The sequence below is a fragment of the Emydura macquarii genome, unplaced genomic scaffold (genome assembly GCF_026122565.2).
Source record: "Emydura macquarii macquarii isolate MOO-44397 ecotype Brisbane River unplaced genomic scaffold, CSIRO-AGI_Emac_v2 contig_1876, whole genome shotgun sequence".
Classification (NCBI taxonomy): Eukaryota; Metazoa; Chordata; order Testudines; family Chelidae; genus Emydura; species Emydura macquarii.
Genome location: NW_027132013.1, coordinates 15,905,391 through 15,931,125, shown reverse-complemented (window position 1 = coordinate 15,931,125; position 25,735 = coordinate 15,905,391). Strand labels below are relative to the sequence as shown.

The window sequence follows — 25,735 nt, the reverse complement described above, 5'->3', positions numbered from 1 at the left end:
GACTAGGAAGAGCAATGTTTACCCCACATCTATACAAGGAAAAAGGTTGCGTTTTGGTTGGGCTTAGCTAGCATCTGTTAGCTAAGCCCAGTCTAAACTCAACCAGTTTTCCTAACCAAGACAAGCCTCAAGTGCAACCTCATTCTCAGATCTTGATTTCCTGTTTTGTAGATACCTTGACACATCAGTGGCAGTCATTTTCTTCCGAAAAGTGCAAACAGCTTTTTTCCTTCCTGAACTCCTTGAAACCTCCTGCAGGTAGACTTTGAGGTGGTCCTTGACCTTCAGGAGCCATTTCTGTTTGTCTCCCAGCTCTGTGTAAGACTTTGCCTTGTGAGTGAAGAATCTAATGCAGGTCATGGCAGCACGGACATGATCCTGGAAAAAAACGAACAAGTAATGAACTTTTAAAAGGGGGATCATTTGACAACAACAAAGCTACAGTCTGTGTTGTCAAGAAACACTACCAGAATCTCAGAAGCTGAAAAGACTGAGAACATCCATAGGTAGAACATATTCAGAGCTACTTTGATTGCCTGTACTAAAATGCTCACACAAAGCAAACATTATGGTTCCCTATGAGGACTTACAATTAAAGCAACAGATAAGATGGTGCAACAAGACCAGATTCATGACAATAAGCACAGCAGAAATGAATAGACAGTATTTCAACATCATGCCTGGGATCTTCCTGTCTTTTCTAGGATCAGAAAGTGAAGATAAGCTTATATTCAATAAAAATTAAATAAACAAAAGATATATTGTTGTGCACCAGCAAAGCACAAGGACTTTTCTAAATGTAGCATTGTCTTGTGGCTGGCAAATATGAAACAGGAAACAACTGAAGATGTGGACTCTAGTTACTCTCTCATTTAAGTGGTCTTAAATTTCTATAACAGCTATCAACACATAGGATCCAAAAGTGTGGTACAAATCTATACATACAGGCATCATTTGACGCAACATGGAAACATAGCCACCTCTGGGACAAGATTAAACAGCTGTTTAACATTACACAACAGCTTGGGATGGAGCGTATAGAAGATATAGATGAATACTTGTTCCAACTGAAACCACAGGGAATTCACAGAAGAACATAACATGACCAAGGCACATAGTTTAATAACCCTGAGTAAAATCACTGAATATGGTGATGCTATTCACTATTTCAGCACACTATTCACACACTCCACCCTTACCTTCATAAACTGCTGCAGTTCATACAGAATGTGATAGTAGTTCTTTTTCTGCAAGTGTTTACAGGCTGCAATCAGGTAGATGCCCCAGCTCTCCAGGCCTGGATCAATGGTTTCCAGCAGGTTCTCCAACATATGCAATTTCCCACTTTTATAACTTGGGACAAAGACCCCTTCAATGAACACTTCCTGTGGACTCTCCTACAGTAAGAAAAAGGGAGCTTGAGGTGAATCAGCTGCAGGAACTGGCTTTTCTCATGCCATTGAAGGCAATACCAGTGACAAAAAGATTAACCCTATATTCTGGACACAAGAAGGCACCTGGCACATAGCTCACTGTGAATTATTTTTAAAAGAGTGCGATCACATTGTTTAATCACTGCATTCAGGGTAGTGACTGAGTTTGCTATTTAAAAAAAACACTGCACAGCACAAGTTACAGAACCCAGTATGTACAGAAATGTATTAATAAAAACACATTCAGTGAAAGCAGGTTAACTTTTCAGTGGAAGTCTTTCCCTAGAGTGATGTGAGCCTCAGCACCAAAACAACCTTGCACTGCAGTATGAGAACCGGAAAGTGAGAACCACCATTTTAAGTCTCACTGTCCAAGCTGCAGTAAGAAGTTTTCAACCTAAGCTGTTTTGAATTACCTGAAAAATTTAACTGGTGGAAAACTGCTTGTTTCATCACCGGGCTCTTAAAAGCAAGCAGATATTCTTAAAAAAACTAATTCACTTCTAAGCCAAGAACAAGCAGGGTATGTTCAAAAGGTAATTGAGAATAAGGGCTTAAAATGAACCTTCTCAATTCTAATGATCACACTCACACTGGTGATATAAAGAGAAACCAGAGCTGATAAGGCCACTTAAACAATTACCTATTAATAAACCAGTTAACAGGTTGGGGATAATGGAGCTAGGTATTTCAATCAGTATGTTCTATGTCAAATTCATTTCAATTCTAAAAGGTCAATGAACCAGCTAAAATCCTATATACTAGATGTTTTAAGTATTTTTCAGTAGCTTTCATGCTGGTAAACACTGGTGGATTGATAGTTCTGGAGGAGAACTGAGAGTGGCTCTCTCTTCTCTAGCCTTCACTACTTCAGTAAGGGGATGGGGCAATAATAATTCTAAGATGGAACAGTGCTAGTTAATGTGCTACACGACACTGGAATTGGAATAAATCCAGAGACCTGTCAACGAGATTATAAGTATCACAAACTCAGAGGAAATAGAGCGTGCTGGATTTTGCACTCAGTCATTACTGTACTATCCTGGTTATCATCTTGGATTTGCTTGGAAGGGAGAAGTCCTCTTAATTGCTTTCTAAACCCCAATTTAGATGATTCAAGAACAGATTCTGACAGTGCCAGAATCTCACCTTATTTAACAAATGCAGAAGTGCTTCTCGCATGCAGTCGTGTCTCATGTAGAAGCTAATGATTGCTAGGTTGGTGCCATAAGTGTGTAAATAGAACAAGCACTCTTGATAGTAGCTGTTGTGTTGGATCTTCCCTTCGGACATCATCTCCAGAGACAGGCTTCGTGTCCTCAGGGTTGCTTCCAGATCTCTCAATGTGGCAAAGTAGTCATCGTCCTGCTATTAAGACAGAGAATCAAGGACATGGGACTACCCAAGAACAATTAACAGGAAGACAATACCGCAGTGCCTCTCTGGGGTTAACGAATATCAGCCAGCACCCTCTCTTTTTCTACTGTGGTATACATGGGATGAGACTCCAGTCATATTACTGGATAGGGAAACTGTTCAAATCTTGCTAGCAGCAATGATGCTTAAACATGACTGTAACTAGCATGGTTCTGTTCCCAATATGGATGGGTACTTATAGGAGGTTTGTTTTTTAAAAGATATTTGCTGAAGTATCTATCAGCAATGGAAACATGCATTCAACTTCCAGATTTGCTGTTTTATCAGAAGACCAGAAATTTTAGGAGCACAAATATCATCAAGGTGGGGAAAGACCTCTTGGGATGTCAGTTTATTTAAAAATTCAAAGTATTAATTGGGGCCTTTATTTTTGCTGGTACCTAATTATAGCTTACAATAAACCCAAACTACATAAATTCTAAGGGAACATTTTCAATCTGGAGGTTCAGAAGTCCCAAGTTTCACCAGCAACTATTACATGACTATCAATCAGAAGTTCTGGACTAAAGAGATCTGTATCACACTGTACAGCTGGATTTACAGCTGGACTTAGTTTCCTCATAAAGACACACTGTATGCGCTGTATAACGATATAAAAAAAAAAAGGTGGTTTAATTACTAAAGCAATGCTAATCAAAAAAAGAGAATGAACTTCTGCCTGCAACTGATAACTTTTGATGGGGGGGGGGGGGAGGAGGGAGAAGGGGCCCCGAAAGGGGAGTGTGTCTTCTAGGTCTCATTCAAACCTTGCACCTCTATGGAGGCTAACAAGGGAGGACATTAGTGCCACTTCTGATACATAGTGACATGAACATCAGTGCATTAAGGATTCGACTGAGACCTCTACTCCTTTTCACATTGGTCTACAAAACAGCAGTCAGATGGGCTTCTGCATGACCTTCAAAAGATGAGCTTCTTTCCCACCTACTGGGCACAACACTAAACAAAACAGAATCCTATCATTCTGCTGTCAGCCACTGACTGTGGGGGCAAGCCAGTGGGATTTCTCCACAGGCTTCGGTGTTCGGGCTGCAAATCCTCACACCATCTGCTCCAGGTGCAAATTATGTCAAAAAGACAAAAGCAGCTGCATGATACTGCTCCAGCATTAACCCCTAGAATATGCTATGGATGTATTTCCCCCCCCATTGGTTGAATCATGTTCTCCCTGAAGGACTGTGCCAAAGCTTCAGAACTTCAACAGTTTTGGTACAGTTTCCCAGCACAGATAGAATAGCTTCTTACCACCAAGAGTATGGGTTTCACGGTGGACTCCAGATACTGTATCACGTCTTGGACCAGCCTTGAGCCATGATTCAACTGGTTCAGATCGAAGGGTGGCTTTAAGCATCGGCTGAATTTCTCTCTTGCTGCACTTAAGTTCCCAGCTTTAAGACAAGCCATGCCCCAGGCATGCCATGCTCCACCTGGATCCAGCCCAGTCTTTGTAGAAACCTAAGCCCCAAACCGTGAGTTAACAATACACAATATAGAGACACAGCACAGAAGTCAGGAGAAGCAGATAACACCACTCCTAATCTAAATTTGTGACCTTCCATTGCCGAAACGAAGAAATGTTTTCTTGTACAGTAAGAAATGCCTTCATCAGTTCCACATTAGTGAACTTAAATACCAGCTCTTGAACTACCTAAACTCTGATTATGGAAGCATTTTCCTATTGCAAACATACTGGCAGAGTTTAATCAATCACAGGTCAAGGAAAATTCAGTCCAACAGTTTTTACATTCCTAAAAGTAAAGTCATTTTCTCCTTTGTAGTAGATTTTATAGTTTTGTTACAAGAACAGAATAGCAGGAAACAGGTTTGTGGTTTAGGAAGTGATATGAAGTGTTAGTTGTTTTCTGTTTATAGACTTGTCAATGCCTTGTGGAAACATTTTGGCAATGTTCAGTTTCACACAAAATTCTAATAGGAATAGAAAACATCATCATCCCAGTTTCTTTAGCAGGGATGTTTGCATGTAACTAGGAACCATTTTTGTTTAGCAGTTCATCTGTTCATGATGCTTATTCCTCACTAGAAATCCTAATCCTGTTTGTGTCATCATAATCCTCTGCATAACAACTATGATGCAACAGAGGCTTATGGAAGCAAGGGGGTAGGGAGGCAGAATGGAGAGGATAAGCCATACGACCAACCAGATGAGCTCTCAAGATTTTATCACAGTCTCACAAAGTGAATGTTTTTCAAAGTTGTCCTTGTAGGCCTTAGAGTCCTTAAATACAAATCAAATCACAAAACCCTGAAGTCACAGATAGATCTTTCCTATTAGACTGGATGTCCTAGATCCCCTAACAATGCAGGGTTGTTCCTGACAGTGCATTTGTAGTTTTTTGCCTGACCTAGTTGGAACTGTACCATGTGATCGGGTTTCCATCACTCCCTTTGGCAGACTGTTCCCAATCAGAATAAACCTCACTGTTAGGAAATACTTTCAGATGTTCAGTTTAAGTTTTTTCTTTTTTTAAATCACATCCCATGGTTTATGAACAAAGATCAGTAACTACTTTGTATTTTAATATCACGTATCACATATCACATCAGCTGCAGCGGCACAGGAGCCAGCAAATAGAGCTGAAAACAGTGGAGTTTGAGTGGGTGTTTGGGGAGGGTGTGTGTGGTGTTCTGGTATTGTTGGGGTGTTCGCTGGGGGTTGTTTTGGTGGGGTTTTTTGTTTTTGTGTCTCTCACTGACAGGAAGAAGAGGGAAAGGCTATGATAGATACAGAGGCGGTAATGGTAGTCACTCAAGCAGTAAAAGAGACAATGAAGATGACTGGATGTGGAAGCTGTGGGATGTACATGATCCTAGAGGGAGTACCTCAAAAGAGCTTCGTTTGTATGAAGTGCCGCCACAGAGAGCTGATGGAAGAGAAGATTTGAGGGTTGGAGATGCAGGTGGAAACTCTGGTTGAGTTTAGAAGGGGGTTCGAGCAGATGATAGAGCAAAGAAATGAGGAAAAACCCAAACCTGCAGATGGAAGCAGGACCAACAAACTCTGAGCGGAGAATGCTGGGTGAGGAAAGTGGCCAGTGAAAGCATGTAACTGCGAGAACCCGGCAGAGGAAAAGATGGGCTAGTGAAGGAGAAATAGAGCTCAGAAACAGGTTTGTGGAGTTTGAAAATGAAGACGGGGCACAGCAGGTGGTTACTGAAGGAGGGAGGGCAAGGAAGAAGAGAAGAGCAGCTAGTCCTATACAAGGAGTGGATGGGCCAATGGAGATACCACCAAATAAGAGCCCCAGGAGGATACAGGAACAGTTGCAGAGAATTGCAAAGGGAAATAGTAGACGAGATGACTTGCAGCCAGAAAGAACAGGGGATAGGCCAGAGAATCGCATCCTTACCAGGAAAAGGCAGGTCTATGTGACTGGGGACTCCCTGCTGAGAAGAACAGACAGGCCTGTAACCAGAGCTGATCTGGAGAACAGAAGGGCGTGCTGTCTGCCAGGTGCTAAAATATGGGATGGGGACTTGAGGCTGAAGATGATCAAAGAATCCACTGATTGTCCTTCATGTGGGTACAAATGATATAGCTAGATTCTTGTTGGAACATACCAAACGGAGACTATGCCAGGCTGGGGAAGACTCTTAAAGCAAATCAAGGCTCAGGTGATTTTCATTGGGATTCTGCCTGTCTCTAGAGGAGGACAACAAAGGCCTGACAAGATTCTGATGATCAACAGATGGCTCAGGCAGTGGTGCTATAAGGAGGGCTTTGGGATGTATGATCACTAGGAGGCATTCATGGACAGAGGACTGTTCTCTTGGGATGGACTACACCTGAGTAGGGAGGGAAATGCACTTCTAGGATGGAGGCTGGCACAACTGATTAAGAGAGATTTAAACTAGGGAGCTGGGGGAGATGTCCAGGTAATCTCCACACCTGATTTTAGCATTGAGAGGGAGGAAAATGAAGTAAGAAAGGACCTGGCTAATGGGAATGAGGATATGAAGGTAGAAATTACCACATCCGAGTTTGAAGCCAAACTCGAACATCTTAATGGAACTATATCGGGGCCAGATAATCTCCACCCAAGAGAACATTAAAGGAACTAGCACATGAAATTGCAAGCCCATTAGCAAAGATTTTTAATGAATCTGTAAACTCAGGGACTGTACCGTATGACTAGAGAATTGCTAACAGTTCCTATTTTTAAGAAAGGGAAAAAAGTGATTCTGGTAACTACAGGCCTGTTAGTTTGACCTCAGTAGCATGTAAGGTCTTGGAAAGAATTTTGAAAGAGAAAGTAGTTAAGGACTTCGAGGTTAATGATAATTGGGATAAAATACAACATGGCTTTACAAAAGGTAGATCATGCCAGACCAACCTGATCTCCTTTTTTGAGTAGATAACAGATTTTTTTTAGACAAGGGGAATACAGTGGCTCTAATTTACCTAGATTTCAGTAAGGCATTTGATACGGTTCCACAGGGGGAATTATTAGTTAAATTGGAAAATATGAGGATTAATATGAAAATTGAAAGGTAGATAAGGAACTGGTTAAAGGGGAGATTACAACGGGTCATACTGAAAGGTGAACTGTCAGACTGGAGGGAGGTTACTAGTGGAGTTCCTCAGGGATAGGTCTTGGGACCAATCTTATTTAACCTTTTTATTACTGACCTTGGCACAAAAAGTGGGAATGTGCTAATAAAGTTTGCAGATGACACAAAGTTGGGAGGTATTGCCAATACACAGAAGGGTTAGGATATCATACAGGAAGATCTGGATGACCTTGTAAACTGGAGCAATAGAAATAGGATGAAGTTTAATAGTGGAAAGTGCAAGGTCATGCATTTAAGGACTAATAAGAATTTCTGCTATAAGCTGGGGATGCATCAGTTGGAAGTTACAGTGGAAGAGAAGGACCTGGGTGTATTGGTTGATCACAGGATGATTATGAGCCACCAATGTGATGTGGCCATGAAAAAAGATAATGCAGTTCTAGGATGCATCAGACAAGGTATTTCCAGTAGAGATAGGGAGGTGTTAGTTTTGTTATACAAGGCACTGGTGAGACCTCATCTGGAATACTGTGTGCAGTTCTGGTCCCGCATGTTTAAGAAAGATGAATTCATACTGGAATGGGTGCAGAGAAGGGGTACTAGGATGATCTGCGAAATGGAAACCTGCTTTATGAGAGGAGACTCAAAGAGCTTGGCTTGTTTAGCCTAACCAAAAGAAGGTTGAGGGGAGGTATGATTGCTCTCTATAAATACATCAGAGGGATAAATACCAGGGAGGGAGAGGAATTATTTAAGTTCAGCACCAATGTGGACACAAGAACTAATGGATATAAACTGGCCATTAGGAAGCTTAGACTTGAAATCAGACATAGGTTTCTAACCACGAGAGGATTGAAGTTCTGGAATAGCCTTCCAAGGGGAGCAGTGGGGGCAAAAAACCTAGCTGGCTTCAAAACTGAGCTTGATAAATGTATGGAGGGGATAGTATGATGGAAAAGCCTAGTCTGGCAATTGACTGATCTCTGACTACTGGTGGCAGATATGCCAATGGCCTGTGAAGGGATGTTAGATGGGGTGGGTTCTGAGTTATTACAAAGAATTCTTTCTTGAGTGTCTGGCTGGTGAGTCTGCCCACGTGCTCAGGGTTTAACTGATCGCCATATTGGGGTCAGGAAGGAATTTTCCCCCAGGGCAGACTGGCAAAGGCTCTGCGGGTTTTTCGCCTTCCTCTGTAGCATATGGCACGGCTCACTTGCTGGTAGAGTCTCTGCACCTTGAAATCTTTAAACCATGATTTGAGATCTTTAATAACTCAGTCATAGGTCAGAGGTCTGTTACAGGAGTGGATGGGTGAGGTTCTGTGGCCTGCGTTGTGCAGGAGGTCAGACTAGATGATCATATTGGTCCCTTCTGACCTTAGAGTCTATGAATTAAGTTCAGTAGGGAAAGCAAGACACCTCAGAGGATTTAAAAAAAAAAAGGAATTTAACATCTTCACACGTACACCCACCCCCCGATTCCTGTTACCTCAACAGCTAACTGATAGTATTCAGCTTCCAAAAGCCTATTCCTTAGCCTCGTTACTGCTGCAGGCTGCAGAATCTGATCCAGAGATGGTACGTGGCGATAGGCAGCAGCAACTAAAATATTCAGCACATCCACCTTGCTGATGTAACTGTTCGGAAGGAAGCAGGAATGAAGTGAGTGCGCACATGCACGCATAATATGTCACTGCACTCAAAGAATCATTAACAAGGATCTTCAAGGCCCTTATGCCCGTGGCATGTTTTATATTGGTGGTTCCCAACCACTGTTACCTCCAAATTTATCTCTGGTACTCTAGCTCTACTTCTCTTCTCAGTGCACTGTCAGAACCATTTTGCTGCTCCACTATCTGCTTCTCCTTCAATCAGACTGGCTAATACAGTCTGTGGACACTAACTAGTATTGACAAGTCTGGTTTTGTGTTACGTTCATCTGAACCGTTGGGACCCTATGCATTGCACTTCCCACTCCATTCTCCTTTACACTGATGCCCCAGGAAGGAATAAAATTCCAAATTCCTGACAAGTACCATTATAAAAGCCTACATGAAACAAGTAGTTGAAAACAGGCAAAATGTTGAGCTTTAAAAAACAAAAAATACCCCATAGCAAAAGCTGTAAGTTTAAATCACCCTGACTGCTTATTCCCATCTATTCCAAGAGTCTAGTATTCCCAGTATTGATTTTGTGGATAAATAGATGACTTTGACCTCTATAAATGTTAGTCCAGTACCTTTCAACAATGCTTAAATTCATGAAAAGATGAATAAGAACTCCAGTGAGTCCCAAAGGACAGCTGGCAATTTACCTGTCACACAAAGCTAGATCCTGGCTTCTTCCAGCTTTTACAAACATCATCTTGGCACTGAAAAGCAGCTGTTTCATAATGTCCATGAGAAGTCCAGCATCCACTTCAGGGTTAGTCAGACCTTGGGACAATTTGCAGCAATGCTGTATCAGCTGGTGGCCACATGCTATGCTATCCGAATGCAGACTGAGGATGGCAATACACAGGGAAGAACTAGGGGCCTGTCAATAAAGAGTAAAGAAAGACTCAAGAGCTTGTCAATGGACACTGCACCAGCACTTAATAGAATAAGAAAGGGAACTGGTTATATAGGTCTACTCTCTGTCTCTCAAGCTCTTACCTGTTCATAATAAAATTCATTACACACAATTTCATTTTCATCTTCACTCAGAGAAAGAAGCCACTCAAGTTCAGTTGCCTTGGGTACTCGCATCACGACAGAGTAATCCAAGCCTCCATTACCAGAGGTCTGGGCTGTTGAGAAAGAGGAACCAGTTAATCAGAACCATCCTGGGAGGGGCAGCAAATCTGGCTGAAAGCATGTCAAAGTTATTTAGTATGCTTTACTATCACAGATACTTGTGCTGTTCTCAGTACACACTCCAGCAGTTAGTGGGATAAAACAATCCCACGTATACAACACGCACAGCAGAGAACCACAGAAAGCCGCTATTGCATATGCTCAGTAGCACATTTCCACCCCCAAACATCCATTCCCATACCGTCTCAAAAGAAGTCTTCAATAAACACTCCAATCTCAATGTATTTTTCATGATTAACCCTTTTGGTGCCACTCCATTACAAGATATCCACCTTCTTTTTTGACCTTCTATACGCTAAAATATCTTTGTTTGTTGGCCAGAATAATGGTGGAGATAAGTGCTCCGTGGGTGTGGGAAGGGAAGTCATTGAAGCTGAGAAGGGGAGGGGGGTGGGGGAAGGGAATCCAATAAACTGATTGTAGATGAAGCTCTAAATGACTTATTTATTTTCTTTTTAGGATTTGTGTTGATGGGCTGTGCAGTCTAGCAACCTTAACACAAACCTGAAAAGTATTTTTGTGCGGGTTAACAATATGGCTGGTCAAAAATTTGATGAAAAATTGGGTTTTCAACTAAGCGAAAATTTTTGAGAAAAAAAACCTGCTTTCCATGAAAGTTGTTAATTTTTCAGCCAAAAACTGCAAAGTTGGGGGTGAGGGTATTTAAATAAAAAAAAAAAAAAAAGGTTAGAATTTTTTCACTGAAGGGTTTTTTTTTCCCTCTCTTCAAAAAGTTTTCCATAGGAAAAAACAAACCATTTCCAACCAGATCTCGTTAATTAGGATGTTCAGGACTTTTTTTTCCTTAAAAAAGATCCAGGGTTTACTATCAATAGTTCTGGAGAAATGCCAAAAAAGTACTGCTAATTTTAAGGGACTAGACCAATGAGTCCCTTAAATTTTTAAAGGTCCAGTATCTCAAACTGAGATTGCTAAGAGTATCTGCTCTAATCCATGCATATCAATGGAAAGATGGGGATCTCAAGTTTCAAGTGGTACACAGCATTCATTTCAAGCCCTGGTACTGCAATTCATAAGGTATGGGAGTGTGAAAATCAAGTCATTATGATTATTATCTGGCTTTTATTGTTCCAAATTTAATTCCAAGATGAGAATCTCTCCCATCAAAATTGACATATGCTGTAGTCAGACCAAAACTGCAGGCCACCTTAAATTTGGAATGCATTAACCTTCTGATACAGTGATTTGAGATACTAGCTGCTAAAATTGACAACACTGACACCCCCTTCCATCCAAAAAAGCCAGCTAACACCCTCCACCCAAACTCTACACCAAGCAGAGACTTTCCCTGAAAAAGGGGAATGCCACCGATTCCACAAAGTCCACCAAGGTCTATCTATTGCTATGGACTTTACACAAAACGTACTCAGACTCTACCGTGTATACCGTGCAGTATAAAACCTTAAGATATGTAGAAAATTATGCCCAAATTGAACTGGAAGATAAGAGATTAGATAAGATTAGAACAAGCCCATTTTAAAAGTGTGGGTGATATCTAAATTCTTAAAATCCTTATTCAGCAAAACATCTCCATAGTCCCACCATAAAGTCAGTATCACTTTGCTGTGTTTTTCCCTGCTAAGTCTGAGAAGCTGTGAGTCCCATGCAGCTGTCTTTGTTGCCATGCTCAAGAGGAGCTTTGCAAGTCCAATGAAATTAGGTGCACTAAATACTGGACTCAAATGAACGACTGAACAAAGACAAAGACCTTCCAGGAGCAAGTGACCAGAAGTTCCATTTTCAACAGCTTCAGTCTGTATTTATCTTTGTATTTATTAGAAGTCTGATATTAGCTGCTCTTCAGCTGACCATTGTAGCGCCTCTGCAGCACAGCAACAAGATCTGCTTTTGATAATAAACTGCCTGTCACATTACATGTGGAGAGAAAGCCACACTGTGGGGGAAAATACTAACTCTTATTTATGGTTTGTAGAACTACTGAGAAGCTTTAACTGGTCCTAGACCAGCAGCCAGAGAGAAAAACACTTCAATTTTTATAATGAAGTTCTCTTAGATCTTTTTGACGAAGATGCTTGAGAAGAGCAAAGTGCTTTTATAAATGTGAATGAAGTCTCACAACACTATCTATAGATGGGGAAATTGAGGCACAGAAGGATTAAATGACTTGCCCATAGCTATACAATTAGTCCGTGTCAGAGCTGGAAATGGAAACTAGGAACTCAATCTTCAACTCCATTCATAGTTTCCTGCGTTCCTGAGTTCAGACCAACAATATTTGAAAGCAGCAGAGATTTTGTTAATGGTAGTGCTGTTGGATCTTTTAGCTACAGCACAGCTTCCAGCTGACTATGAATACACAAATGACAATCGTGCACTTTTAAAAGCAGAAACTAAACTACTCTGTTCTCACCTTCCAGGATGTCCTGATCTTCCTCTTTTGTGCTGTAAAACAGAGAGACAGAAGCTTCACACCCATTCCAACACTGAGGAAAGAGTGATTAAAGCCTGGCAGTTTTAAAGAAGGGCTCGTTCAATATTGATAGCATTTTCATAGCATTAGTTATTAAAAAAACCTGACAACCTTCCCTCCCCAAAAAATATACAGATAGAAAATAAGTGGCACTAAGAACATTTTGCCAACATTAAATAATTAATCCTTATGCCTCCAGAAGGGATGGTATTATATCTATTGAACAAAGGGGAGACCGTAAGAAGTAAAGAGACTTGCTTAAGAGCAAAGAGCAAGAGTATGTCAGAATTGAGATTAAAACTCAGGAGTTCCTGGCATCCAGTTCTTTACTCAGTTCCCAGATTATGCTGCCTTACACCCACTCACACCATCAGCCACAGTACAGAAAAAAACAAAAAATTACTCACATCTTTTATTGTCCAACCTACCTATCTCTTTTGGCTGCCTTGCCCCACACCCCTCACCAAATGAACAATAAATAAATAAATAGACAACCCAAAGCACAATTCCCACAGAGAATTAGATTTATTTATTTATTGAGGGGGGGGGGGTGGAGGGAAAGAGGGGAAGGAGGAGACAGAGAGAGAGATGAGATGCTTGAGTTCAGAGCTGGGCAACAGAGCCCTGTCGCTATATTTTGGAAATGCTGCAAGCTCCCTTAAGTCACTGCTCATTCTTCCCTCATGTACACTTTCAAAATTGCACTGTGCTCATCTCTTCCCAGCAGGCCCACTGATAGCTGGGCAGGAGGCACTGAGGTGACTGCTCCCCCACTTTTCTTAACCACACCTTCCACCAGCCCACCTAGTCTGTATGAAATGAATTTCAGTCCAATTCTCAGGGGAAAGCATCTACATCACAAAACCCACCATCATAACTGGCCTCTTTGTTGGCAATCTCAATCTCTAAGGCCTACTTAATCCATAGCCTCACTTCTGAATCCATTGAGGTGGTTCCTCCTGGTCAGATTAAAGCACCTGGGCTGGGTGCTTGCACTGTTGTTACTTATGCTGTCTCACAAACATAATGAGCTGGGGAAGAGGCGTAAATGGAACTATGCATAATTTGCATGCAAGAACTTACATGCTTGTGTTTTGGACTGAGCCAGGTGGACACTGCTTTTTGTAGTAGCTGTAGCACTGGTCACATACACGAGCTGGATTTTCTCTACAAGCTTCCACCACCATTTTCTTGGTAGAGCAAGAACTGCATACCAACCTCCCACAACGTCTGCAGTGATGGCGCCTATTAAACTGAGACACGCGAGAGGTTATGCATAACTGGAAGCATAGCAGATTTAGATTAGCAGCTGACACTTCCCTCCATTAGAGCCACCTCAGCTCATAGGTGAATTTACCCCATTAAAAATCAACAAACAGCAAAGAGCAAATAATTCCTGTTAATCTCAGGCTTCAAGAATCTCTTTAAGATCTGCCCACTGATTGTCCCTCCCGGCTACCATCACCTTTCGGGGGAAAAACAATGTACCCAATTGGAATTAGTTTGCCAAAGCTTTTGGCTTTCCAATTTTTAGATCTCCATTCTCTATCTTGTGAATAAGTTAGATGCAGAAGTTCTGGAGACCGTGTCTGATTGGAAAAGAACAAGATGACATCAAACACAAAGGTGAAAGTTAATATCCCAAGGAACCACTATCGGTATATCTTACGACATGGTAGGACAGAGAGAACAAAACGATTAGTTGACCAATGTTCCAACCTGTACAACAGCTACACAGCTCAGGATTACCATTCTCCTCCCCCAAAAAATTCTTTCGATTGGACAAACCCGCTAAGCATCTCAACACTACACAGGAGAGGAAAACCTAAAGTAACAGATGAAATTTCTAAGGGGCCATCTAGTCTACACTCCATCTTGGCAAGATGCATTTAATTATACCTAAATTGTTTCTAATTACAAAAGGCTTCTAGATCACCCTTGAAGAGCTGTAGTGATAGCTATTCCATAAGATCCCTTGGCAATTTACTTCTCAGAATTCCCCTTTCTAGGCTCTATTGCTATCACTTCACCTGCCCCCAAACAGATCTTTCAGGAGTCATCAGTGTTGCCTGTCACCTCAAAACACATTTAACCCTCAGTCTCCCCCTCAACATCTGTTTGGCTGGCAATTTAGACAATACTAAACATTATAAGGGACAAACTCGTGAGACTGCTAGGATCACTGGGAGCTCCTAGGAAACAGTTATCTGAATTAGCTTTCATGTTAAATCACCGGCAGGAAAAAAACCCAAAACAAATACACGTCCCACCACAGCCTTAGGGGTACCTGTATTTGACCCTCGTTCCTTACCATAGTAAAACATTCAGTTTTGCAGACCATGCATGTACTTTCAGTTGCATCGGGGATCCATTGCTGCTTTGTTGGTGGCACTGCGGGTGGCACAAACTCTTTAGGAAACAGATTTTGAGGTAGGCTTCTCTCTCTTGGACTTGAAGATTGGATGATACCTTGGGGAGCCAAGCCAAATGTGGAATTGGATTTACGCTGCTTAGTGGAATCTCAGACACCAGATCACAAGCTAAAGCACACAGTCAGACCTACCCCCTTGGTTAGCAATGAAAAGATTACTATTACCTTTCAATCCTCTATGCATCATACTGTAAGGCATTCAGATGCTTTAAGTAACAAGATCTTTTTTAAATGCACAAAAGGCTTCTTAGACATTTTGCAACAATATTTGCTGACAGACTGCAAACTCTTCCAGCAATTTCCTTACCTACTCCCAAAGGCAAATCTTGCTTTTGTGTTTGCAGACACATCTCACTAGCCTCACCAGACCCAGAGAAAAGTGACCCTTGGACTTACTTGTGGCTTGTGAGCAACCAGTCTTACATGGAGACTCTATAAGACAGGAATGCAATACCAAATACGCATGCATTCTTACAATTATATTTTGTGCTGCTCAGAAGTGCCAGATTAACATTCGTGGAGACTGACCTTTCTATGCTGGGGTGAAACAACCACAACATGGGCCAGCAGCAGCCTACACTTCCCCACTATGCACTCCTGCTTTACCATCACATCACATCACATCCTTGACCTGGAGGAATCAATTCTGAGTGATAAAAGAATAATTTAGTCTCCATGGCCTTTTAAATCATTGGTCTCACTACTAAGACTGCCAACTTGGCCTCTTATTGGTGCTATTAATAATAGTAGTTTGTGTGAGGTGGGCATTTACACAAATCAAACAGCTGTCAAATATTCACTATTAACCTGGGTTGAAAAAATATTGGTGACCCTTTACTACACCTGTAACCCAATTAAGTCCTCTTACATACTACTTCTAAAAATGAAACAAGTTTAACTCCAACTGAAGTAACATGCTCACACTAAAGAGGAAGTTAATTGATGTTCATCAGGCTGACAAGTACTGGAATGCAGATTAATGCCAGAAGCAATCAGGAAGTCAACAGGTCCACGCAGGCCATGCAAGTGAAACTCAGTATTTCATTTTCATACAATACCTGAACAGTTATAGGAGCTAGAAAGACCAGCACTGTAACATTTGTATCATGAATACAAGGCAGACTGATGCGTCACATCCTCCAGGCTGCTCTTCTGAATCCTTTTTCCCCGATGGTCCCTATCTATTGACCACTTCCCTAGCTCCAGTTCACTGTTTTTGAACACACCACACCTGTCTAACGATGTAACCTTCTGATCATCTGTATTGTCTGATCATAGTGAAGGAGAGTGTAGATAGCTACAGAGGAGGAAGTCAAGTCAGAGAAATATCCACCTTGGAATGCCACTAACCCCCACATGCATAGTGAGGAGGTCCTTTACTTGAGACTGGGTCTGGTCCCAGGGCACAGTTTAGACCTTCCTCAGTTGTAGGAGTGGTAGGAGCAGGGATCACTATGGTTACATCTGCACAGCCTGTGGCAGCAAGCCTCCAACCCAGGTTGACAGACTCGTGCTCACGCTGCCAAGCTAAAAATAACTGTGTAGACAGTGTTTAGAAATTGCAGCTCAAGATAGAGCTCAGGCTCTGACGCTCACCCTCCTCCCTCGGCATCAGAAGCCAAGCCGCAAACATCTACACACTTATTTTTAGCATGGCAGTGTGAGCCTGTCTGTTGATCTAGGCTCAGAGGCTCACTGCTGCGCGCTATACACATGTGCCCTATATGGCTCCAGTTCAGGAGTGGGGATAGGGAGTCATAAGTCATCACACATATGGAGCATCTCCTGTTTGAGGTTATCAACCAATGATTAAGTCTTTCAAATATCCATGAGGTAGGCACATATTAACCCTATTTCACAGATGGGGAACTGAGGTGCTGGGATATTAACAACTTGCCCAAGAGGAGACAGCAAACCAATGTCAGCACAGGGATCAGAACATAGGTCTCCTAAATCTTGGGTGCTCTGCTCCAATTATCAGACCTCAATTTATTTGGTTCACAACTCAAAAAAAAATTAAACACCCAACCACCCTCTTGCCCCCCAAAAAACCTCTTTTTGTCTTCCATCATATCACACTGTCCTTTGTGTCACAGGAAGAAACAGGATGATTTGTGGTGGAGGATGCACCATGAAATTCCATGTAGTGGCTACAGAAACTTTGGGCCAAATGCTGAACTCATTATTAACTGTACATTATTTCTGTTGTTCATTTCTGATTCAGACCTTTTTCTAAGACAATTGGAGCTTGACAAAGCCCTGGCTGGGATGATATAGCTGAGGTTAGTCATGCTTTGAGCAGGGGGTTGGACTAGATGACCTCTGAGGTCCCTTCCAACTCTAATATTCTATGATTCTATGGTGGTTGCTGAGTTTCTCTCCCCCACCTGCAGCGTCCAGGGCAACACTTCTTTGAGAGGACGTGAAGCTGCCCACACAATCTCTTAGGCCTTGTCTAGACTAAGATTTAAAAGTGTGATGTAATACAGGCCAGATAACCTGTATTTAAGAGTCTAGTGGAGACAAGGCACCCTACTTTTAACACACACTGAACTGCTGGAGTTAAAATGTAGGGACTGCAGTCCCCATTTATTGTGTTGGGTGCTATACAAACAGACAAGAGACAATCCCCACCCCAAAAGTATTTCAATCTAAAGATGCAAGTAAATGAAAGGCAGGCAATGGGGACACACATACAAACGAGTATGGTGAAGAACAGGCCCAGCTTTACTGATTTTTTTTTTTAAACTGGGGACAGAGGAAGGGAGTAGTAAAAGGAAAGCAGTGGGAGAGGAATAGCACAGCTCATCACCTGTCTAGCTACAATCACTGATTAATTTAAAATCTCTTTACTACATGAAAGGCTGTCGTAAGCTTATTTAAGAAAAAAAAAAAAAAAAAGCTACCTACCTGTAATTCTGCTTTCAGGAAGTGTTTTGGTATGACAGCCCCACCCTGCTGCACTCACCCTCTCAATGCATGACTGGTGGGAATTCCTCTGAAGTTTTAGAAATCTACAGCCGTTGAACAGCCTCACCAATGGCTGGTGCGTGCTCACCCTACTGAGGAGGTATAAGCCTGCCTGCACCCAGCAGTTCCTTTTTCAGGTAAAAGACAGAAGCATACAGGTTGCAAAAGCACCGCGGGAAAATATGTAAGTCAGCAGGGGATCTATTATAGCATGTTTGCAATTCTTGCTCCTGGAAATAATTTTTCTTCCTGCAAAGGTAAATAGCATTTAGTAGATCCCAAACCTAGAGGTTAAAAAAGCTCCAGGAAGAGTTCTACAAAAAGGATAAATAGCAGCAAAAAGCAAGCTACAACTCTGAACTAGCAAAATAGTGAAGAGTACCAATGTCCTGCAAATCTTCTGGATGTAATTGACCAAAGACTAGCTATAGATGCAGGCCAATCTTGGATTTCATGGATCAGATCTTTTTTGGTCTGCTAAGGAATTACAACACAGAAGGCAATCAGAGAACCATTTACACAAGTGCTGTGGAGATTGCGTAATAATAAATTAAGCTGTCAAATGACAACATGGATACCATGAGGCTTTACTGTGTTCTAAATGGAAGCTAAGGGATTTTTTTAACAGTCATAATCAGCCAAGTCATGGTCCACCCAAAAACTTTTGGAAAGACAGGACTCTTGCATGAAAAAGGAAATCTGGGGCCAAAAGTTTCTCAAGTCAGAGATCCATGTCAACTTGCAAAAGGACACATGAAACTGCAAGTTCGTGCAATTGCACATGCAAGTTAGTTCACATCATGCTCAAAACAACATACTTAGTTAGGCTTCTGTGCTTAGATTAGGCTTAACTAGGCTTCTATGGAGGCAATTTCCTGATCTGCACGTGCAATTCTGGGTGCACTTCTGAGTATGGACTTGGGCCCCTTATATCATCACTTGGGGCTGCTTCTCAAGCCTTCTGAAACAGAACATGACTAGTGTAGGGGACATAACCAAATAGAAACTTAAAACCTAAGATTGTGTGATGTGTGCAAGGTAGGCCGGACTTGAAAACACAAAAAAACCCTCTCTTTTTTGGGTTTTAAATAAAGGAAAAGGAGGCAGTAAGGAAAAGAATCATTCCCAAAGAAAATTATAGAAAAAAGAGTTATCTGGACAGCTGAAGGGAAAGAGCACAAATGCAGCAAAACAGCAGCCATGACGGAGAGCTCCTCTATCAGCTAGAATCATAGAAATGTAGGACTGGAAGGGATCCTGATAGGTCACATAATCCAGTCCCCTACACTGAGGCAGGACTAAGTATTACCTAGACTATCCCTGGCAGTTGTTTGTCTAATCTGTTCTTAAAAACCTCCAATGATTTAAGAGATTCTACAGCCTCCCTAGGTAATTTGTTCCAGTGCTGAACTACCCTGATCATCAGCAAGTTTTTCCTAATGTCTAAGCTAAATCTTCCTTGCTGCAATTTAACCCCTTACTTCTTATCCTGTTCTTAGTGGTTAAGAACAATAATTTATCACTCTCCTTTTTATAACAACCTTTCACGTACTTGAAGATTGTTCTCATGTCTCCCCTCAGTCTTCTCTTCTCCATACTAAACAAGCTCAACTTTTTCAATCTTCCCTCATATGTCATGTTTTCTAGACCTTTAATCATTTTTGTTGCTCTCCTGTGGATTTTCTCCAAAGTGTGGTGCACAGAACTGGACACAATACTCCAGCTCAGGCCTTATCAGCACTGAGTAGAGTGGAAGAATTACTTCTTGTGTCTTGCTTACAAAACTCCTGCAAACATCATTCTGGGACGTATTGGCTATTTTTGCAACAGTATTACATTGTTGACTCATATTTAGTGTGTGATCCACTATAACCCCAGATCCTTTTCTGCAGTACTCATTCCTAGGCAGTCATTTCCCATTTTGTATGTGTGCAATTGATTATTTCTTCCTAAGTGTACTACTTTGCATTTGTCCTTACTGAATTTCATCCTATTTGAGACAATTTCCCCAGTTTGTCAAGATCATTTTGAATTCTAAACTGGTCCTCCTAAGCGCTTGCAAGCCCCCTCCCAGCTTGGTATCGTCTGCAAACTTTGTAAATGTACTCTCTGCCATTATCCAAATCATCTATGAAGATATTGACTAGAACCCAACCCAGGACAGATCCCTGCTGGATACCCCTTGATATGCCCTACCAGCTTGATTGTGAACCACTGATAACTAGCTTCAGTAAGGCATGCCACCCTCTAAGGAGAGTTCAATCAATGCCTTTAGAACTCTAATGCTTGGGGAATTCCTGCCAGTCATGCCTTGGGAGCACAGGTTCATTATCTAATGCAACACTTAACCTTTGAAGATGTGATCACATACTCTCCAATGTCACTTAGGGCTGATGTGATGGTGAACTGAGTACGTTTTATTTTTAGCTACATGCACTCTTCAGGAGGTTTGTTTTGTGTTAAATAATTATTTTACTTTTGCTAACAAGTGCCAGATTATTTGAGTTCTGGACTAGTGGACAGAGCCCTTTAAGACAACTGAAGACTTGCCCCTCAGGAGAGGGCAGGAGCCACTGATCCTCGAAAACAACTAGTTGCAGAGAACAAAAAAATGAAGAAAAAAAAATAGACACAGGGTGAAAGTCACAGAGGCAAAACAAGGGATCCAGAGTGGGACACTGAGCAGAGAATTTCAAACAATGAAGACTGCCAAGGTGACAGTCTTGGAGTTTGAAGTCCTATTTAGTCACAGAACACAGATACTGTAGAAGTGTTGGCAGCATAAGGTTACCTACATCACCATCTGTCCATTTGATTTGGCCCAGGCATGGCGGGAACAACTTCAGGAGCGAAAGGGAAGTTCAGTCTCCATGGCCCATTCAGTCCTTGGCCTCTCAGCCGGGACTGCCTGGAAAGGGGACAGCTAGTGCCCGTTGTGCTGGTGGTTTTTGTGATGTGGACATCTATACATTAAAAACCAAACTGAGACTCTCTCTCTACAAACTCATGTTTTCTAGACCACCAAAGAGTGTCAGATTATTACTGACCTGTACTGAATTTGAACAGAGTGTGTAACTACTGTTAGTTTAAACAGGTGGGGGGGGATGCAGGATTTGGGTAGAGTGGGAGGCTGAGCACAGTAAGAAGAGGACCAGAAAACAGTGTGACCATTAGACCTTTTCCTTACCAGGAAAACTGGCAGAAGATAGTTCTGCTGATCCCGATTTAGATAAGGAGTCAGACTCTGATACCTGATTGAGACTCTCTTGGATGCGAATCACAGAATCTAGGACAAAGGAAACAACAGATACAATATTGGTCACGCATTCATCTGTCAATAGGAAGATTAGAATAATCCACTGGTAGCAGTGTGCAAAAGTGTTAGTCCAAACAGGATTAGCTCATGTGACGCAGATTACTACATCTCTCAAACAGATTAGCCCACAGATTAACTAACTCAACAGCATGCAAACTATACAAACACATTTTACTGCTCAGAGACTTAGAGAGAGACTCCTTATCTAGGAACAGGACTATTATAAAAGACACAGGGATAATGGGACAGGTGCTACGACTCTCTGCTACAATGTCAGTTGTGACAGATGTAACAACACTTAATTTGACTTTGGTTCCCCTCCCCCAGAACAGGGTGGTAAAAGTCTGGAGGAAGCATCTGACACTGGGGCACGGTAAATCACATATTAATATTAGAGTGAAGGACTTGATCTCCTGCAGTCAACTGACTGGAACAAGCAAACCTTCTTTGACTTGCAGCGCCCTCTGCTGCTCCAGTCCCAGACCGCTTGAGGCAGAGACAACCAATCATACAGAACTGCACCCAAATTGAGGGGTTTTGCAGAGATTACAAAACAGGACTTGAAGTCAAACATGTTATGTTGTGTGGGTTTAAAAGGATAAAACTCCCATTTGTTTTGGGGCAAGATGTTACTGAAGCCCCCTATACATATTAGGTCCATCAATGAATTTGCACTGAAAGGGATGAGATTAAATGGTAAAAGGAAGGGGGCTCTGAAAAAAGTAGCAGGTGAACACTAAGACTCTACTTGGGCTATTAATCTTTTGAAAATACCTGCTGTGGTGAAAAGGAGAGAACTTCTCGAAGAATATGCCCTAGGCTAGAATGAGAAGGGGGTATCTATATGTAGAAAGCTCTGCAGTAAAATGGGGCAGGTTGCTCTTAAGGGTAACTCACAACAATGCAGCCTCCACCACTGTCTTCCCTGATAGAAGGGAAAATTCTGAAATACAGTCACCTGATCTCTTCTCTTTTAATGAGTAGGGGAAGTCCAGGGCTTTCTCTGAATACTTGGAGAGTAAAACATCAATGTCTTCCACAGTGAAGCCGATCTCCTGCCCAGCCAAGAGCTGGTGCAGTGTCTGCACAGCCACAGCTGCCCAGTCCACCTTCATGTTCATGAGCAGCTGCTCCAGCATGAGCAGTGGCCTGGAGGACAGGTGGGAGTAGTTAGCACGGTAGGGCTCAGGAAGAGTCAGCAATACCTTGGACACAGGAAGGAGACAAAGGGAGACCATTATCACACAGCCAGAATCCAAGGCTTGTCTACATCCAAAAAGCAACAAACAGAATGGTCTATATGGGGAAGTAAGTGATATCTAGAAATTAAGACATAAACCTGAGGGCCAGGACTCCTGGATCCTATTCCTGGCTCTGCCTCAGACTTGCTGTGTGACCTTAGGCAAATCTCTTGAGAAGAGAGAGTTTTTTTTCCCCATCTGTATAATGAAATATCATAACTTCCCCGTGAAGTAGGTATGTAATTGGCATTTGTAAACTGCTTAACAATTGTCAGGGGAGAGGCGTTATAGAAAGGCAGAATATTATTCTCTCCCAACAACAGAAAGCTGGCAAAAACAACAATTAACCCAATCCTTAACATTTGTTGCTGCTGGATTCCACTGCACTCATCATAGGGTAGAAGAGAAACAGTAGTTAGTACTTTTCCAGAGAACGGCCACTTACTTTAGCCAGGTAAGCTAGGTAATAGAAGCAAGCAGTGGAAGACTGTGTTGCACCATGTATCGGTTATTTTAGGGAGCACTGAAGCAGGTATGACACTGGTAATGTTACAGGAAAGAGAACAAGTTATAGATGTGACTTCAACCCATTCAGTTTCCTTAAATATCCGTTTAAAGTGGGGCACAGTGGCTAAAGCAAGGTATGGCAAAAATCAGGAGACCCAAAGTTCTATTCCCAGCTCTGTCATGGATTTGGTGCGACTTCTATAAAGGCAGTTGCTCTCTGTGACTCAGCTTCTCCCATCCAGATATTGGAATAACATTCCCCATCTCTAGAAAGCATTTGGAGATCGTCAAATGAAATATACTATGTACGTGCTAAGCATTACGTAAGTAGCAATGCCATGTGCATAAATTGCTCAGAGAGCATCAAATAGCTATTGTACTTCCCACTTCTACCCAAGAACAAGCTTGGGATTCTTTCCCTCTCCCAAGGCAAAAAGAGGAAGAAGTAAGAGTCTGCCATGTACATGCCTTTGAGTGGGGTGGGGAGAGAACAAACAACCCAAAACAAGCCCTCACCCCTCTTTTCCCCCACTTCCTTCATTGTGCTGTCTAGTCTCTGCTTTCTGTGGCCCATAGAGTTCTGAGGCTGCTCTGATGATCCTGGGAGCCACAACAGCCACAGAAGTCAGAGAACACAAAGATGGCTTAAAGCCGCTTCCTCCTTCATCTCTCACCTCCATTTCATGCACTGGGTTCAGGTAGGTACTGAGAATTGGTACCCAGGTCTCCCACACAGTACTGCAGAAATCTCCTCTCAGACCTACCACCAGGCACTTGTAGAATTAGCATGTATTACTGTAAATGCAGAAAGCAGGGAAGCAGCTGGGATTCTGTGGCTTTGCTCACCTTTGATCCCATGTAGAGAGCCTGGATTTCATTGTGGCGTGTAGCTGTCAGGTACTTGTAGAAGTGGGTAGTGAGATAATTTGCTAAGAAGTGAGAGGCTGCCAAGCCGGGATGCTTGTCAAGAGACCGTTCGCTTATCACAAGGCGCATATCAGAGTCTTCTATTCTTTGTAAGAGCTACAAGAACCAAGAGAAAAATATGCAGTTGATCTTGATTACATGGCATGAAAAGGCCTCTTAGCTCAGCTAGTCCATTACTTCATGTGGAGCAGGATATTTCCCCCTACACTAGTCCTTCAGGCATTTTATCTAAATGGCAACAACCTCTTAAAAGTACTGGATGATGCTTTAAATCACCTCTATGTGCAGATCACTTCACTGCCTATCTGCCCCAACTTAATGATCGATGATCAAGAACAGGTACATAACAACTGAAAATAACAGATTTATTGCAAGTTAAATTACATGAACAGGAAGTGAGATACAGGAGACCAGGAATAAAGAGTTAAATAAGGGTCATCCTGATGATTCAGTATGTTAACCTGTAGGGATTCTAAAGTTCTCTGTAAGAGGGCACTTAATTTCTCTTTCTGTGTTCCTAAAAACATTCCCATGATTATTCAACCCAAAATAATTTTGCTTTCACACTTCATTAAGTCAAGACAGCAATGAAATCAGATTGGTCAGTTTCTGTTGTGCAGAAGAACCAGAAAGTGAAACTGACTAGCCACACAAGAATATCCATTATGATTTCAAACAAAGTCCAAACCATTAAGTCAAAAAAAGTCATGAAAATATTTATGTTAATATTAGGATTTTCTAAATACCTTTTTTCCATAGAATATATAATCTGGGCTTCACATGATCCTTTCAAAGAAACGTGCTTTATTAACAAACACACATACCCCACAAACCAGAACACTAGCAAAAGGAAGAAAGTTTTGCTAGGACCTAGTGGCTACCAAAAGTGTTCTTTAGAATGAGTTGTCAAAGTGCAGTATATGGGCCAAACGTGTCCCATGTAGATGAGTCTCATGGCATTTAGTGTTTTTCTTAAAGCCCCAGCTTCAGAATCTCAGCTTTCCTTTAGGGAGGAAAAAGTTTGTTGCCCTCATGGTTACAGAGAACAGAAAAAAAGGTGACCGCTAAAGGCTTGAAACCTACCTAGCTAGTTAGCAAATAAGAACCTAAAATGTGTTATTTTTGAAGTGTCATGATTCAGGAGCTTGGCTTAAAAATGTTTGGAGTCTGTCATGTATTTTGAATGCTTAGGGTTGGCAATACTGTAGTTCCACATGTCAAAGCTGTCTAAACCTTAGTGTAGAGGAGGACCCTAAAGGTTTCTGCATAAACGTTCCACTTTGATCTAAGTGTCTTGGCAGTATTGTGTTGAGACTGTAGTCTCTACAGGTTGAATCTTTGTAGAGAAGAGCTCAGCTGCAATCTATACTTATGCAGCCAACGCTCTATGCAGAGAGTTTGGGTACTCTTGTTCTCCATTGACCTACCCTTTAAAAATAGCAAAGCAAAAACAGCCTTCTAGTTACCTGCAAAGCCTTTTCTGTGTCTCCCATTTCCAGCAAGTGCAGGAGGTGCTCTTGGTGAAGGCTGATCAAGTGTTCCCTTGGGACAGGGTATAAGTGACCCCATTCTTCACACAACTCATAATCCTAAAGAAAGGAAAGCAAACAACAACTCCCTTCAGTACGGCTATTCAC

At 41.9% G+C, this 25,735-nt stretch overlaps 1 protein-coding gene across 3 annotated transcripts in view; it reads right to left on the bottom strand.

The window, feature by feature from the left end:
* The window catches only part of ZFYVE26 (zinc finger FYVE-type containing 26), a 69,339-nt gene that overhangs the window by 12,096 nt on the left and 31,508 nt on the right, over positions 1–25,735 (bottom strand). For 2 of the 3 annotated variants that reach the window (XM_067557766.1, XM_067557764.1), the window contains exons 23-36: positions 25,565–25,687; positions 24,018–24,194; positions 22,382–22,628; positions 21,295–21,393; positions 15,018–15,175; positions 13,790–13,959; positions 12,647–12,678; positions 10,054–10,187; positions 9,714–9,934; positions 8,889–9,036; positions 4,116–4,325; positions 2,583–2,801; positions 1,200–1,397; positions 176–378 (exon numbers count right to left, since the gene is read on the bottom strand). In XM_067557766.1, the coding sequence (XP_067413867.1) occupies positions 176–378; positions 1,200–1,397; positions 2,583–2,801; positions 4,116–4,325; positions 8,889–9,036; positions 9,714–9,934; positions 10,054–10,187; positions 12,647–12,678; positions 13,790–13,959; positions 15,018–15,175; positions 21,295–21,393; positions 22,382–22,628; positions 24,018–24,194; positions 25,565–25,687 (2,339 nt within the window). The remainder of the gene's footprint in view (positions 1–175; positions 379–1,199; positions 1,398–2,582; positions 2,802–4,115; positions 4,326–8,888; positions 9,037–9,713; positions 9,935–10,053; positions 10,188–12,646; positions 12,679–13,789; positions 13,960–15,017; positions 15,176–21,294; positions 21,394–22,381; positions 22,629–24,017; positions 24,195–25,564; positions 25,688–25,735) is intronic. The other variant, XM_067557765.1, reaches the window with a different exon arrangement.